This window comes from Lynx canadensis, chromosome B2 (assembly GCF_007474595.2).
Source record: "Lynx canadensis isolate LIC74 chromosome B2, mLynCan4.pri.v2, whole genome shotgun sequence".
In the NCBI taxonomy this organism is placed as follows: Eukaryota; Metazoa; Chordata; class Mammalia; order Carnivora; family Felidae; genus Lynx; species Lynx canadensis.
Window position 1 is genome coordinate 117,078,733 of NC_044307.1, and position 15,351 is coordinate 117,094,083.

At 37.7% G+C, this 15,351-nt stretch overlaps 1 protein-coding gene across 1 annotated transcript in view; it reads left to right on the forward strand.

Annotated features, from left to right (window-relative positions):
* Positions 1–15,351, forward strand: part of LAMA2 (laminin subunit alpha 2) — a 615,841-nt gene that overhangs the window by 137,021 nt on the left and 463,469 nt on the right. The window contains 1 exon segment of the mRNA XM_030316311.1: positions 9,392–9,562. Within this exon segment, the coding sequence (XP_030172171.1) occupies positions 9,392–9,562 (171 nt within the window).

Consider the following 15,351-nt stretch of genomic DNA (forward strand, 5'->3'; position numbering starts at 1 on the left):
GAGCTGGGAGGGGAGTAAGGCCAGTGAGTCTTCAATAATAAAATTAATTCTAACCCATTTGGGATCACAGTAACTGGGTTTGAAAACTAACAGTGCCACTTAGGTTTGGGGAATTATGTTCTTCATTCTTAAAGTTCAGATTCTTACTAGGCTTCTTTGAACTGAATTCTTTTTGCTACCAGAAGACAACCGTCTAGTTCGCCACCTAGAGAAACATCACCTAAAGCCTAAGAAACCAGACTGAACCATGCCACACAGCAGATCACTTACGAGGACGTTGAATGCATTTCTCGATGACTCACTTGTACTTCTTCAAAAGACAGCACTTATGTATTAAATATGATTCTAAGTCAAAGTTCTTTATTTTTATGAAATCAAAGCTGGAAGGATTGGAAAGCTGTACGAGGAAAATAGAGTTACCTGCTGATTACTGGCCTGCTGGGGTCTTGGGGAGACTTTCATCTGTTTTGCTGATCTAGCACCTGCTTTTGCTTGTTTCCACTGATTCTGACAGGGATTGAAAAGACAGTTTTCCTCTGTAGTATCTAACAAACTGTTCCCCATTTGATTTAAGAAATGTCAATTTGAAGTTCTATTGTTACTTGCATCGACAATTTATAAAAACCAAGAAATGCAAGAAATAATATATATACATATGTATATGCATGTACGCACATGTACATCTACATATATGTGTATGTGGTTATATACACAGACATATACTTACACATATATATACATGTATAATATTTCTTTAGATTCTTTGCCAAATTTTATTAAAATTTCCCCACATACAGAAAAATTGAAAGAATCATCCAGTAAACACTCATATACTCAGCATCTCTTGGAAACTTCATGCTTAAACTCTTCAATATGAATATTACTAACTAGAGTTCAATATTGGTTTACTTTCTTTTTTAAGGTAAAATTTACCTACAGTGAAATGCACATGTCCTCCCTGGGGGTAGCATGTGCTCATTGAGTGTGACAATTAATAAGTTTTAAGAGATGTGCACACTTGTATAATATAAACTCCCATCAGGAATATTATCATTACCCCAGAAATTGTCTTATGCCTCTTTCCGGTCAGTCTACCCCTCAAAGCAATCTTTTTTTTTTTTTTTCTATTTTTCCAATAGATTAGATTTGTCTGTTCTAAAAAGTCAAATAATAGAACATGCACTCTTTTTTGTAAAGCTTCTTTGATTTGACATATTGCTTTTGGGAGTCATCTTGTTCCATACTGAATACATTTCCATTGTGTGAATAAACCACCATTTCTGTATCAGTTCTCCCACTGATTAAAAACTTGAGCTATTTCCAGGTTCGGTTATTATAATAAGAGCTTCCATGTGCATTTTTGTATAGGTCTTTTCATAGACACATACTGTCATTTCTCTTGGGATTTTACCTATGGGTGGGATGTAGGGTCATGAAGTAGATCTAGGTTTAAATTTATTTAAAAATAATGCTTGACTTTTTTCTAATGCAGTTGTACTAATTTACACTCCCATCAGCAGTGGAGTAGAATTCCAGTCCAGTTGCTCCACAAACCTTCAAACATTTGGTGCTGTCAATATTTTTAATAATCTACCACTTACTGTAAAGCATAAGAACCTTGGAGATATGTAGGTCTATTTACCATGATCTCTCCACCCACCATTTCTTTGTTATAATTGTCATATGTGTTACATTAACATACACTGTAACCCTCCCTGCCCACCCCCCCGAAATATTATATTTTTTTTCTTTAAACATTAAAATGTATTTAAAGAACTTAGGAGGGGCACCTGTGTGGCTCAGTTGGTTAAGAATCTGACTATTGATTTTGGCTCAGGTCATGATCTCACTGTTTATGGTTTCAAGCCTCACGTTGGGCTCTGCAATGAGTTCAGAACTTGCTTGGGATTCTCTGGCTCTCCCTGCTCACTCCCTATCTCTCTTTCAAAATAAATGAATAAATGTGAAAAAAAAAAGAACTTAGGAAAAAGTCTATCATTTTTTTTTTCAAGTTTACTTACACTTTTTTCTCTCATCTCCAATTTTCTATTAATCCCATGCTGTTATTTTTTTATATTCTAGATACTGCATTTTTCAGTTCTATAATTTATATTGGATATTTTTTGTAGTTTCTATTCATCTACTGAAACTTCTTATTTGTCTTTTCATTGTAAGCATTTTTTGTGTGTCCTTGATCATGGGTATAAAGGCTGCTTAAAAATATTTGTACGCTAACTTCAGTATCTGGGTGATACCAGTGTTGATCTATGCACTGCTGTAAGCATGGGTAGCATTTTATTGTTTTTTCGTATGTTTAATAATTTTTTTTAAAAAAGTGCATCCTGGATATTGTGAATGATACATTTATAGAAACTCAGGATTCTGTTATGTTTTTTCTGAAGAATAGTCCTCCATTTTTTATTTCTGTGTTATATCAGTTGGTTAATGTATGTGGATTCAAACAGCAAACTGTAGTCTTTCCTGTGGAATGCAGCTACTGTAGATTTCTGTGTTGTTCTTTTAGCCCCAGTTTGTATACTTGGCATCTGCCTTGGTCATATTCAGGTCTGGCATCAGTGAGAGATTTGGGAAGAGTTTATACACATACTTTGAGGCTCCTTTTACAGGTTTTTCCCAATATTTTTCCTTCACTTCGTAGCAGCTGTAGCTGTTCATAATTCCGGCCTCTGTTTTTTCAAGATAGTTTAGAAAAAAACAGACAAGAGACACTGTGGAATTCTACTTGACTTTTAGCCACTGTGCCCTGTGCACTCTGAAATGCATCCCGTATCTTCCCGTTTCCAAGCATACACATCCCTCCCAGCTTACTTGTTTGGGGTTGTTCTCCATTGCTTTTAGGTATTTGGGATTTTTTAAAAATATATTTTGTTTAGAATTCATACCTGTTATCTGTGAGAAGGTTGGTTCCCTGGGAGCTACCCCACAATTATTAAGAGTAGAACTTGTATATGCAGGTTTTAAAAATGCTTCTGCTCTTTGAAACCAGAATGTGGAATTTTGAGGTTGCAAATCATCACAATAATGTAAACATCTACAAACATACCATAGTATTTGGATGAGCAAAGATAGTATAAAAACATCCAAATGAAAATTTGGTGAATTTTGTAAATATTAGTCATATTTTGAAAAATTGCTGTTTTTCAATTATAGACTATCCTTTTCTAGATTATTTATTAAATGTATAAATTATGTTATACCATACACAAAAATAAACTCAAAAATGGATGCAAGACCTAAATGTAAGACAGGAAGCCATCAAAATCCTCGAGGAGAAAGCAGGCGATAACCTCTTTGATATTGGCCACAGAAACTTCTTACTCAACATGTCTCTGGAGGCAAGGGAAACAAAAGCAAAATGAAATATTGGAACGTCTTCAAAATAAAAAGCTCTGCATGGCAAAGGAAACAATCAGCAAAACTAAAAGGCAACCAACGGAATGGGAGAAGATCTTTGCAAATGACATATCAGATAAATAGTTAATTTCCAAAATCTATAAAGAACTTATCAAAGTCAACACCCAAAAAACAAATAATCCAGTGAAGAAATGTGCAAAAGACATGAGTAGATACTTCTCCAAAGAAGACATCCAGATGGCCAACCGACACATGAAAAAGTGTTTAACATCTCTCATCATCAGGGAAATACAAATCAAAACTATAATGAGATACCATCTCATGCCTGTCAGAATGGCTAACATGAACAACTCAGGTAACAAAAAATGTTGGTGAGGATGTGGAGAAAGAGGATCTCTTTTGCATTGCTGGTGGGAATGCAAACTGGTGCAGCCACTCTGGAAAACAGTATGGAGGTTCCTCAAAAAACTAAAAATAGAACTACCCTATGACCCAGCAATTGCACCACTAGGTATTTATCCAAGGGATATATGCTGTTTTGAAGGGTCACATGCACCCCCATGTTTATAGCAGCACAATCAACAATAGCCAAAGTATGGAAAGAGCCCAAATGTCCATCGATGGATGAATGGATAAAGAAGATGTGGTATGTACATACAACGGAATATTACTCGGCAGTCAAAAAGAATGAAATCTTGCCATTTGCAACTATGTGGATGGAACTAGAGGGTGTTATGCTAAGCAAAATTAGTCAGTCAGAGAAAGAAAAAAAATCATATGACTTCACTCCTATGAGGACTTTAAGAAACAAAACAGATGAACATAAGGGAAGGGAAACAAAAATAATATAAAAACAGGGAGGGGGACAAAACAGAAGAGACTCATAAATATGGAGAACAAACTGAGAGTTACTGGAGGGGTTGTGGGGGGGGATGGGCTAAATGGGTAAGGGGCACTAAGGAATATATTTCTGAAATCATTGTTGCACTGTATGCTAACTAACTTGGATGTAAATTAAAAAATAAATTTTAAAAAATGTATACATTATGTAACAGAATATATTGTTGTTTTCTCTATACTAATCATATTCTAATCTCCAAAGAAAATAATAGGTAGAAAAATTTTATCTGTTTTTTTGTTCATATTTTGTTATCCCACAAATCCAGCTAAATTTATTTAGTCTGCATACTATTCAGAAAAAAAAAGTCAATCATAATTGTATGGGTAATGATGACTGGCTTTTATGTCATTAACATTACATGACCTCAAATTGAATTAAACGGCTGTAAGTCAATACTCTATAAGGGTTCACCAGCTATTTGTAGTTTATTTATATTCACAATGTTTACATAATCTTAACCAAGCAACCCATATTGAAAGTGGAAATAAATATTACCCTGCTGCTTTTGAATGGGAATAAATAGGTACAGTTTAATAGATTTAACATATAATGGAAGTGGGCTGCAATCTCTAATACAACCTGCTGAAGATTCAATAAAAGCTCAGATATTGACTGACTCTTCAAACTGGTTGTTAGCAACTAATTGGAGACCTTCCCTGACCAATATAGTTTACTGATTTTTGTAAGAAATAAACAGTAAAATAGCTGATAAAATTTTAAAAGGCAACTGTTTCCTAACCACAAAGCAAGGCAATTAAATTGAAAAGGTTAATTTTGAGCACCTGATCAGTAAGTGTAACAGAAACAAATCAATGGAAAGAACTGAAAGATAATAAATGTAAATTTTATTAATTTCTTTGTTTATGGGTAGAAAACTCTATGAAACAACAAAAGACTGGCAACTGGATAAGTCATACCCATTACAGTGAATGTAAATGGATAAGCATTGCTGAGGACCAAATTTTGGCTCTTTTTTATGCCCTGATAGGCATCCAGCTTCGGCTCAGGTTATGATCTCATGGTTCGTGAGTTCAAGCCCCACATAGGGCTCTGTGCTGACAGCTCAGAGCCTGGAACCTGCTTCAGATTCTGTGTCTACCCTCTCTCTCTCTGCCCTTCCCCACTCACACTCTGTCTCTCTCTCTCAAAAAATAAATAAACATGAAAAAAAAATTAGAATACGTTTTCTTGGTTAAAGAGCTGAGTTCAAATCATAGTTATCAATCTTACTAATTCATAATTTTGTACATATTGCTTTTCTTCTCTGAGCTGCACTTTCTTCATTTGTAAAATGAGACTGATAAATTCTATACAATGGGGTGATGGGGGGATTAAGTCTTATTACTTAATGAATATGAAATAGCTTCTGAATCAGTGTTACTTTTCTACCTATAATTCTTTTATAGCCATGTCATGTCGTTCACATTTTATCCACTTAATTCTGTAGGGAAATTGGGGTGTAATTCAATTCTATGTTTTGGACCACACAATATACAGTAAAGTAGTTTTCGCCAGCCGTCTTTCCTTTATGGACCCCTTCCATGATTACTCAGACCTGAGAAAGTGGAGGTTGAGCCTACTCAAATCAGGTTCCACACAGGGCTGCTCCAAAGCCGGGCATAGGGAGTCTTACCCATACCTACAAAACAGACTCAAGGCCAGGGTCAAAATCAGAACTAGTCAGAATTGAAGGAGGAGACAAAGATCACAGAGAAAAACCGACAGTGTCCTGGGGCAGTTTTAGACATGTTGGCCACTGCCTGAGATGCCTTTTGTGTAAGTGAGCTGGCTTTGTTTGGAAGGATAAGAACAGGCTTAACCACCTAAACTCCTACTACAGGCCAGCAAGATAAGAAGTAGAGTTTTGCCCTCCTGAAAACAGCATATCTCTTCCTTCTAATTACCGACTTTGTTCTATGCTATACACTAAAATTATAAAGACCTGGGGGGAAAAAAATCCCACTAAAACAAATCACTAACAGTGACAAGTAAGCAGCAGTTTGTGTTGATGTCTATGTGAACCATTAAGTATCCTCTGTGTGTAATCTATGTATCTAGATCTGTATCCATATCTATATCTATATATCTGTATCTGTATCCATGTCTGTATAATCACATAATCGAATGGGTTGGAATAATTCTAAAGTCAACTACTCAGTCACTCAACATTCGCTTAAGTTTTCCAGAAAAAGTCCATACTCATATGCTATTCCCTCTGCCTGGTGAGTTTGTTTTTTCCTTTTCTCTACCAGATAAACTTCTATTTCTCCTTTGAGATTTAGCTCAAGATCACTTCCACAATAAGCCTATCTCAATGGTATTTTATTCTCAAATCTTTTATGGTACCTGGCATAGTATGTGCTCAATGCATTACAGTTAAATGCAAAATGGGGATGAATGGCAGAAGAGAAAGATGGGCAGATATCATATTTATTTAATCATATATCATTTACAAATACAGAGAATAAAGTGTCTAAGGTGGAGAGATAATGTTTTGGGGGTGATCAAATTATTTTAAAATTTATAATGTGGTTAACTTCACAAAATTGAGGTAGTTTCCAATAAGCCTGTATACAAGGAAGACTAAAAAAAAAGTTAATAACCGTTGTACTTACAGTAATTTACCATTTAGAAAACACTCTATATTTCCTCATGAAATAAGTAACAATAGCTTTATGAATGGCTAATATTTTTCTGATCAACGATCATCTGTGCACGTCTTAACGATAGAATGTCTCATTGAGTGAGGGTCAGAGCAAATGATGAGGGAAATGAGGGGTTTGGGGAAATAAACTTATCAGGAAGAATGAATGAGATAGTGGCTGCAATTGAGTAAAAAAGTAAGTTTTGACCTTCTGGCAAACAAGGAAAAATTGGAAACCTCAAGTAACTATTCGCTGGAGAAAAGCACAAGGCAGGAGGGCCAGCAGGCTCGGGCCTGGCTAGATTAGAGCATCAGAACTAAGGGATTTTAGAGGCTGGTGAATTATGGAGAGGGAGGGAAGAGAGAGAGAAATAGTCTGAAGGCAACTTTTTGGGAGACCCTGAGAGTGACTGAGATGATAACTGTGGTGCTGGTCTTAGGAATTCACTTACCTCTTCGAAATTGTTGAGAATGATTACAAAAGAGATTAAAATCATTTAAAAATCTTCCTCATTCACTGTACTGTTACTTCCTTCAGTGCAATTCTAAGGTCAACCAGGACCACAAATTAGCACTAGATTCAGGTAGGGTGTCATTTGACATTGTAGAGAACAAGCACTGGAGTGATTAAAAGGATAGATTCTGGAGCCAGATTCCGTGGTCTCAAAGCATGGCTCTGCTATTTGCTATCTGTAATCCTAGGCAAGTTACTGAACGTCGTAATAAAATAAGGGCAATGGTAGCATGCTGCTCATGTGGGTGCCATTTGAAGCAAATTAGCCCATGAAGCCAGAACAATGCCTGGAACATTATAAACATTCAGTAAGGCTGGTGATGAGGGTGAGGGTGAAGATGAAGATGATGCAAAGAACATTTATGTGGCCAATCTTTGGAGTTCCTTCATTTTATAAATATATTGAGTGCTTACTCTGTACCTAGCACGTGCTAAGTTTGCAAGATAAGGAAGAAAACACCTATGAACTCAAAACTCTGGGGATCTCAGTAAAACGTTGGGACATAAGATTTAGTTAATAAAGATCTTTCTAGCAGAGGTCGAATTAGTGTAGACCTACTTGGTGTGTGTATAGAGCAGAGACCACCTAGATGGTTAGCACGTTCCGTATATAATTTTTTTTTCAACGTTTATTTATTTTTGGGACAGAGAGAGACAGAGCATGAACGGGGGAGGGGCAGAGAGAGAGGGAGACACAGAATCGGAAACAGGCTCCAGGCTCTGAGCCATCAGCCCAGAGCCTGACGCGGGGCTCGAATTCACGGACCGCGAGATCGTGACCTGGCTGAAGTCGGATGCTTAACCGACTGCGCCACCCAGACGCCCCATCACGTTCCGTATATAAATCGAGTCAAATCGTCTGGAATCGCAGATGTATTTTCTCCAAGACAAGTTTTTCAGTTAAAGAGTGGCTTCTGACAAATGGCTTTACCATATTGTCAGGAAATGAGGTCCATAAAATGCAAATACTAGATATGTATGAGGCAAAATTGACATGAAGTTTTAGAAAGAAAAACCTGAGTTCATATGGAATGAAAGGCCTTCCCAACTATACACTGTCATGGGTCTCTGTGATCTTACCTGAGTGAGCTTAAACTTCTTATTGTATCTAAGAAATAATTGCTGGTATATGATCGTGGACCACTATAACTACTTGTTTCTGATAACTCATTGCTATATAATATGGCTTTGTAGCACAGAAGGCAGTAAAGAATGGTTTTCCAAAATCTTTCATCATTTGCTATTTTCTCCAGTCTGAATAAAAGGAATTATAACAACCACTTAATGCTACATAATAATTGGAGAGTAAAAATGGCCACAGAAATCATAAACGCTTACACAAAATCTTTATATACAATTATAGTTTACTACTAAATACAAAATAGCTGAAGTGGAAGATGGAAGATTCAATAAGATCTTTTGCCAATGACATGAAGAGAAGATATTTTATAAGTTTATTTTTATTACTTTTGGGGGGGGGGTGGGAGAGGGGCAGAGAAAGGGAGACAAAATCCCAAGCAAGTTTTGTGCTGTCAGCACAGAGCCAGATATGGGGCTCGAACCCATGCACTGTGAGTTCACGACCTGAGCCTAAATGAAGAGTTGGTCACCTAAGTGATTGAACCACCCAGGCACCCCTGAAGGTCTTTGTTTTTAAGTGTTAAGTGTTTTAAGTGTGTTAGAGACAAGGATTTCTTCCTAATTAAATGTTACAGGTTAAACATTAAGAAGATAGCTTTAGATTTTATATTTAAGACTGAAGAAGAAATGTTCATTTGAGAACACATGCTATTTATGTAAAGTAGTTAATTAAACCAGATATTCAATTATCACTGATTATTTAATTTTCAATTAATTTAATGCTCTGAAAAATATCCTATCTTAATTTCATCTTAAAACGCCGCGAAATCATACCATGTTGCTTCTGGCCCACACATCTTCATTTGTCCTTTTTCAGGTTTATTCCCTGCTGTCCTGAATCTTGCTTCCAATGCTCTCATCACCACAAATGCAACATGTGGAGAAAAAGGACCTGAAATGTATTGCAAATTGGTAGAGCATGTCCCTGGACAGCCTGTGAGGAACCCCCAATGTCGAATCTGCAATCAAAACAGCAGCAATCCAAATCGTATGTATTTTATTTTTTTTTAATATTTTTTAACGTTTATTTTTGAGACAGAGAGAGACAGAGCATGAACAGGGGAGGATCAGAGAGAGAGGGAGACACTGAATCGGAAACAGGCTCCAGGCTCTGAGCGGTCAGCACAGAGCCCAACGCGGGGCTCGAACTCACGGACCGTGAGATCATGACCTGAGCCGAAGTCGGACACTTAACTGACTGAGCCACCCAGGCGCCCCCATATCGTATGTATTTTAATACATGTTTGCATGGCACTGGCTAAGATCTGTAGTTGAGAGACTTTTTTTTTTAAATTTTTAACATTTATTCATTTTTGAGGGAGAGAGAGAGAGAGAGAGAGAGAGAGAGAGAGAGAAACAGAGCATGAGTAGGAGAGGGGGAGAGAGAGAGGGAGACATAGAATCTGAAGCAGGCTCCGGGCTCTGAGCTGTCAGCACAGAGCCCGACATGCGGCTCGAACTCACAAACTGTGAAATCATGACCTGAGCCGAAGTTGTTCGCTTAACTGACTGAGCCATCCAGGTGCCCCATGTAGTTGAGAGACTTTGAGGTGAAGTTGCATTCAAGTCAAAGGGTTTGTGGTCCCCAAATTCCTAGACCTTTTCTTCCATTGGGTGCTTCTTTATACCTCTTCTGTACCATCTGACAAACATTATTGGAGTTCTCTATGTGTACCAGGTATAGTGCTTGAGAAGAGTTTTCTAGCTGAACACCTGTGGCAGTCATTAGGTTCACTACCTCCAGAATCACATCTGAGGATGTGGTTATTAGTGCAGGCTTTAGTCATTTGTTGGTCACTTACGTGCCAGGTACTCCGGTGAAGATCAACAGGAATAAGGTATGGTCCCTCACTGCAACCAGTGAAGAAATAGGCAAAAGGTACAAAGTAAACAAGAGTATAGGGGTCTGAGGGAGAGAGAGGAGGGTTACAAATTAGTCTTGGTGCAAGTGAAGGCTTGCTAGAAGTGCCATCTAAGCTGAGACTCAAGGACAAGTATTAAATACGCAGGTAAAGAAGAGAGAGTGAGAAGAGACGAAGAAATACCAGAAAGATCAGAATGAGATAGAAAACCTTACTTGCTCAGGGAACTACAAGTAGTTGGAATGGCTAGAACTAAAAGCATCAAAAAGCAGAATGTAGAGATGTGTCTTGTGCAGAGGCTGGAAGTGGATTATGAAGGTTCTTAAACACCACAAGAGGGGAGTTTTAAGGAGAGGTGTCATACAAAGCCCTCTTGCTGGCTTCTATGAACCACACTGATGTCTCAGATTCATTTATGTGTTTATTCGGCAAGCATATGAACCCCTGCTGCTAGCAATGCATTGTACTGAAGTATAATGGTAACTCATACATAGTTCTTGACTTGAGCGACTTAGGGGGGGAATAGGGGAAGCAGAAAAGTAAATTGAGTGTTAAGGGAACATAAGAGAGGCTATTTAACTATTTCTGGGAGAAAGTGACTCATGTACTGCAGAAAGAAGAGTAAGATGAAAAGTATTATGAAAGAAAAAGCATACACAAGTCTTGGAGTTATGGAACAGCGTGATACATTCAGATAATGATAAGTAATTTGGTTTAATGGGTAAAGAATTTATATGGAGAAGGGGAGAATGGTGTGAGAGGATTCTAGAGATGGAGGTTGATTTAGAGATATGCGTTGGGAAATTATCAAATCTGTTGGGGAGGTTAATAATGTGAATACTTAATGTCAAAGAGGTGAGTTCTAATGGGGATAAAACTTCACAAAAGTTTTAAAATTTGCTTAGTTTCCTTCTCTTTTTAAGCTAAAAACCTATAAAATGAAAGAAGTTTTCTCTCACAATTTGCATTTTTTACCTCAAAATAAAGTTGGAAGGCCTTGTGTGTTCTTTATTGGAACTAGTTAAAGGGTAGAATGCATGGTCCCCTCTCTATTATATAATTTAGAGATGCTGAAAACATTATGTTGGGAGAATTGGAACTTTTGTGATTAAAACCGGTGGGTCTTGTGTATCACAGAATGTTTAAAAAATCTTAAGATGGCAACTACCAGAATCTTCCATGTCTTTAATGACTCTGATTATTTCTGTGATTCAGATTATTATGATATAGGTATGAGTGAAGAGTAATGGAACACATCTCACCTGTTGGCTTATTTTTTAGAACAATAAGGGCAGAGGACCTGGGTCAAAGCCCCGGGGAAGCATCAGAAGCTAAGGGAGGTTGATTTAGTGGAATCCAGGAAGGCAATAAAGAGAAACAGAATCCAAGGAAGGAAGGCAGAAGATTCAGGTACCATGCTTGTGAGGAAGGAAAGAATTTTCATGAAGAATGAATAATCAACAATGTTAGCTACTTCAAGATATTGAGTAAGAAAGTATAAAATAGATTTTCCTTGATTTTGACAATATGGACATCCATTGGTAAACTTGTCAAAGCAGTCAGTGGATGGATGAGGCAAAAGCCACATTCAAGAGTTAGCGAGTGGTAAAAAGGAAAGAAAGAAGTATAGGGGTGTTCTCTCAAATATCCTTGGTGTGAAAGAGAATGGATGTGGTGTTTTGAAGGTTTTCAGAGATGGGGCATTTGAGCAAGTTTCAGTTGAAAGGAGAGGCCAGGAAACTTGAGGATAAAGTGACAATGGGGGTGGTAGTTCTCTAGAGGTAAAAATAGATGAGTCACTGAGCACAGGTAAGAAGGCATCCTTTTAACTCATCAAATCAGAAAGAGGGAGGATGAGTAGAGGTAGATAGAAGGGAGTATTTGGGAGGAAATTCTTATTTAATGCTCTTAATTTTCTTATTAATATGTGTGTCTGGGTTTTCTGTTAAGGAAAGAAGTAAAATTTTGATTAGCCCATTTGGGTAATAGGAGGAGAATTGCTGAGCCATAGTGAGAATAAAGTGAGAATTCTATATGGGGTGGAATGGAAGAATCAAATGTTTGTGCTGATCCTCATGGAGTTTTACAGAGAAAGTAGAATGGAAGAATAAGGTGGCAAGAAAATTGAAGTCAAGTCTGAAGATAAATGAATTGATGGACTATGAGCTTTAGGTTTGTTAGGGAAGAAAATGAAGCCTGATGGGGAGAAACTGCCATTGGTTTAGACTGGTAGCCTTGATGATTTGATAAAGAATGTGAGAAAGGCTAGAGGCATGGAAATGGTGGGGAGGGGGTGGAGAGGATGTACTGGGCAGAAAGGGGGAGTTAGGTAAAATATATAAAGTGTGTGTGTGTGTGTGTGTATACATGCATATATGTGTTTATATATGTATGTATATAAATATAAATACATATATGTGTAGTTCCTGACTACAAGTACAAGGTTAGGATAAATAAGGCTTGAACATAGAAAGCAATTAAGCAAATATTCCAAACAGTAAACTCAGGGCTTATTATCTGGTACATATTATAAATGATGTAGAGTGGCGCCTGGGTGGCTCAGTCCATTAAGCATCTGACTCTTGATTTCAGCTCAGGTCATGATCTCACAGTTGGTGAGACTGAACCCTGCATCCAGCTCTGAGCTGACAGTGCAGAGCCTGCTTGGGATTCTCTCTGTCTCTCTCTCTCTCTCTCTCTCTCTCTCCCTTTCTCGCTCCCCCCGCCCCATGCTCTCTTTTTCTCCCTCAATAAATAAATAAACTTAAAAAATAAAAAGTGATGCAGGAGTACCTGGGTGGCTCAGTCGGTTGAATGTCCGGCTTCGGCTCAGGTCATGATCTCACAGTTCGTGGGTTTGAGCCCCACGTCGGGGTCTGTGCTGACAGCTCAGAGCCTGGGGCCTGCGTCAGATTCTGTGTCTTCCTTCTCTCTGCTCCTCCCCTGTTCATGCTCTGTCTCTCTGTCTCTCTCTCTGTCTCTGTCTCTCTCTCTCTCAGAAATAACATTAAAAAAAATTTTTTTTAAATAAAAAAAATAAATAAAAAGTGACGTAGAATTTCTGAGAAGGAAAACATTAGTGGGAACTGAAGTATCGAGAGGAAGTTCCAAGAGGCGGTCAGATTCAGCTGAGAATTAAAAAGCTGAATTGCCTGAGATTAGAAGGAAAGGTATTCCAGGAAAGGAGAAAAACAAAGAAATGTGTACAGTAACAGAGGAAGGAAGGAAGGAAGATGGAAAGCTTGGGGTGGAAAATAATTGAGGGGAGACTCTTTTTTAAAATTAAATATATATATATATATAATTTTATTATGTAAAATAGTATAAATATTTATGTATTATAAATAATAAACTTACTATTAAATAATTTATTTATTATAAATACTAAATACATAATCATATAATTATTTATTATCAATTATATATATGAATATTTAATTCTTGAGCGAGAAAGAGAGTCCATAACTGGGGAGAAGCAGAGGGAGAGAATCCCAAGCAGCCTCTGCACTGTCAGCATGGAGCCCGATGCAGGACTTGAACCCATGAGCTCACAAGATCATGACCTGAGCTGAAATCAAGAGTGGAACACCTAACTGACTAAGCGACCCAGGTGCTCCAAGTGGAGACTCTTGGTTGGAAAAATGAATGAGGTGCATTTGCTAAACTGAGTCCAGGAGCGATCCTGTCATTTCCCCCTTCGGAGTTATATAGTCAGGGTCTCTTATGTCTCCATGGAAGACGTCCATGTTTAAGCAAGCCTGTCCTATAGGTTTATATTGGGACAGAAGTGACAGATTGTTTTAGTAAAGCAAGATACACAGGAAGTATGTCTTATATTTCCTCATTTTTATTTACCTGATGTGTTTTTTTTTTTAATATTTATTTTTGAGAGAGAGAGACAGACAGACAGACAGAGTGTGAGCAGGGGAGGGGCAGAGAGAGAGGGGGAGACCCAGAATGCGAAGCAGGTTCCAGGCTCCCAGCTGTCAGCACAGAGCCTGATGCGGGGCTCAAACTCACCATGACCTGAGATCATGACCTGAGCTAAAGTTGGTTCAGAAGCTCAACCAACTGGGCCACCCAGCTGCCCCTGCCTGAAGTGTTTTTTAACCTATCATAATCTGGATTTACTTTGTGTGATTAATTTTAAGCTACCACCTTCATTACATTTCAAAGTCTTGTTTTGGAACTAGAGATAGGGGAAGAACATACCCCATAAGAATAAAAATCTAGCAATAAACTACATGAATATATTTTAGGAAAAGTTGGAGCAGCAGATGATAAAATTTTACAAATGCACTGAACTGCTAGAACATATCAGGCAGGTCTGTGCGTAATCACCATACAAAGAAAAGGAAGCTTGAACTTCCGGTTACTAGATTGTGCTTTCCAATTATAAATTAGCAGTTTGAAAGATTTACTTCATCAGCGATTCCCTGGCCAGTATTCTGATGCAGTTAGCCCTTGGATTTACTTGTGTAGCTATCCCTGTTGAGGATGTTATAAGTTTCTATCTCATTCTAAATAAGGGAAGTATGCCAACAATTAATCAGTATTTGCAAATTAATTATGATTAAACTTTCATAATGGGGATTATGGTTAATTGTTGATTCATCTCCCAGTCCTCATTTTCGTGACTAATTCTCATATCAATTTGACCTGAGGTGGCAGATATAAAAATTTCCAATTAGACAGCTTCTCCCAGAATTACCTGAGCCACAAATTTGATTTGGAAATATGGTTGTGGGTGTGTTTTTCTATCACATATTAAACCCACAATCTGTAAAGAAGATTCCAGAGGATGTTTGGGGAATGTTTGTTGTGATATTTATTTTCCTTCAGAAGCAGTGCCAGTAATATTTCATTTATGGCTGATTCCTGACGTGTCAATTTCAGCACGCATTGACACCACAAG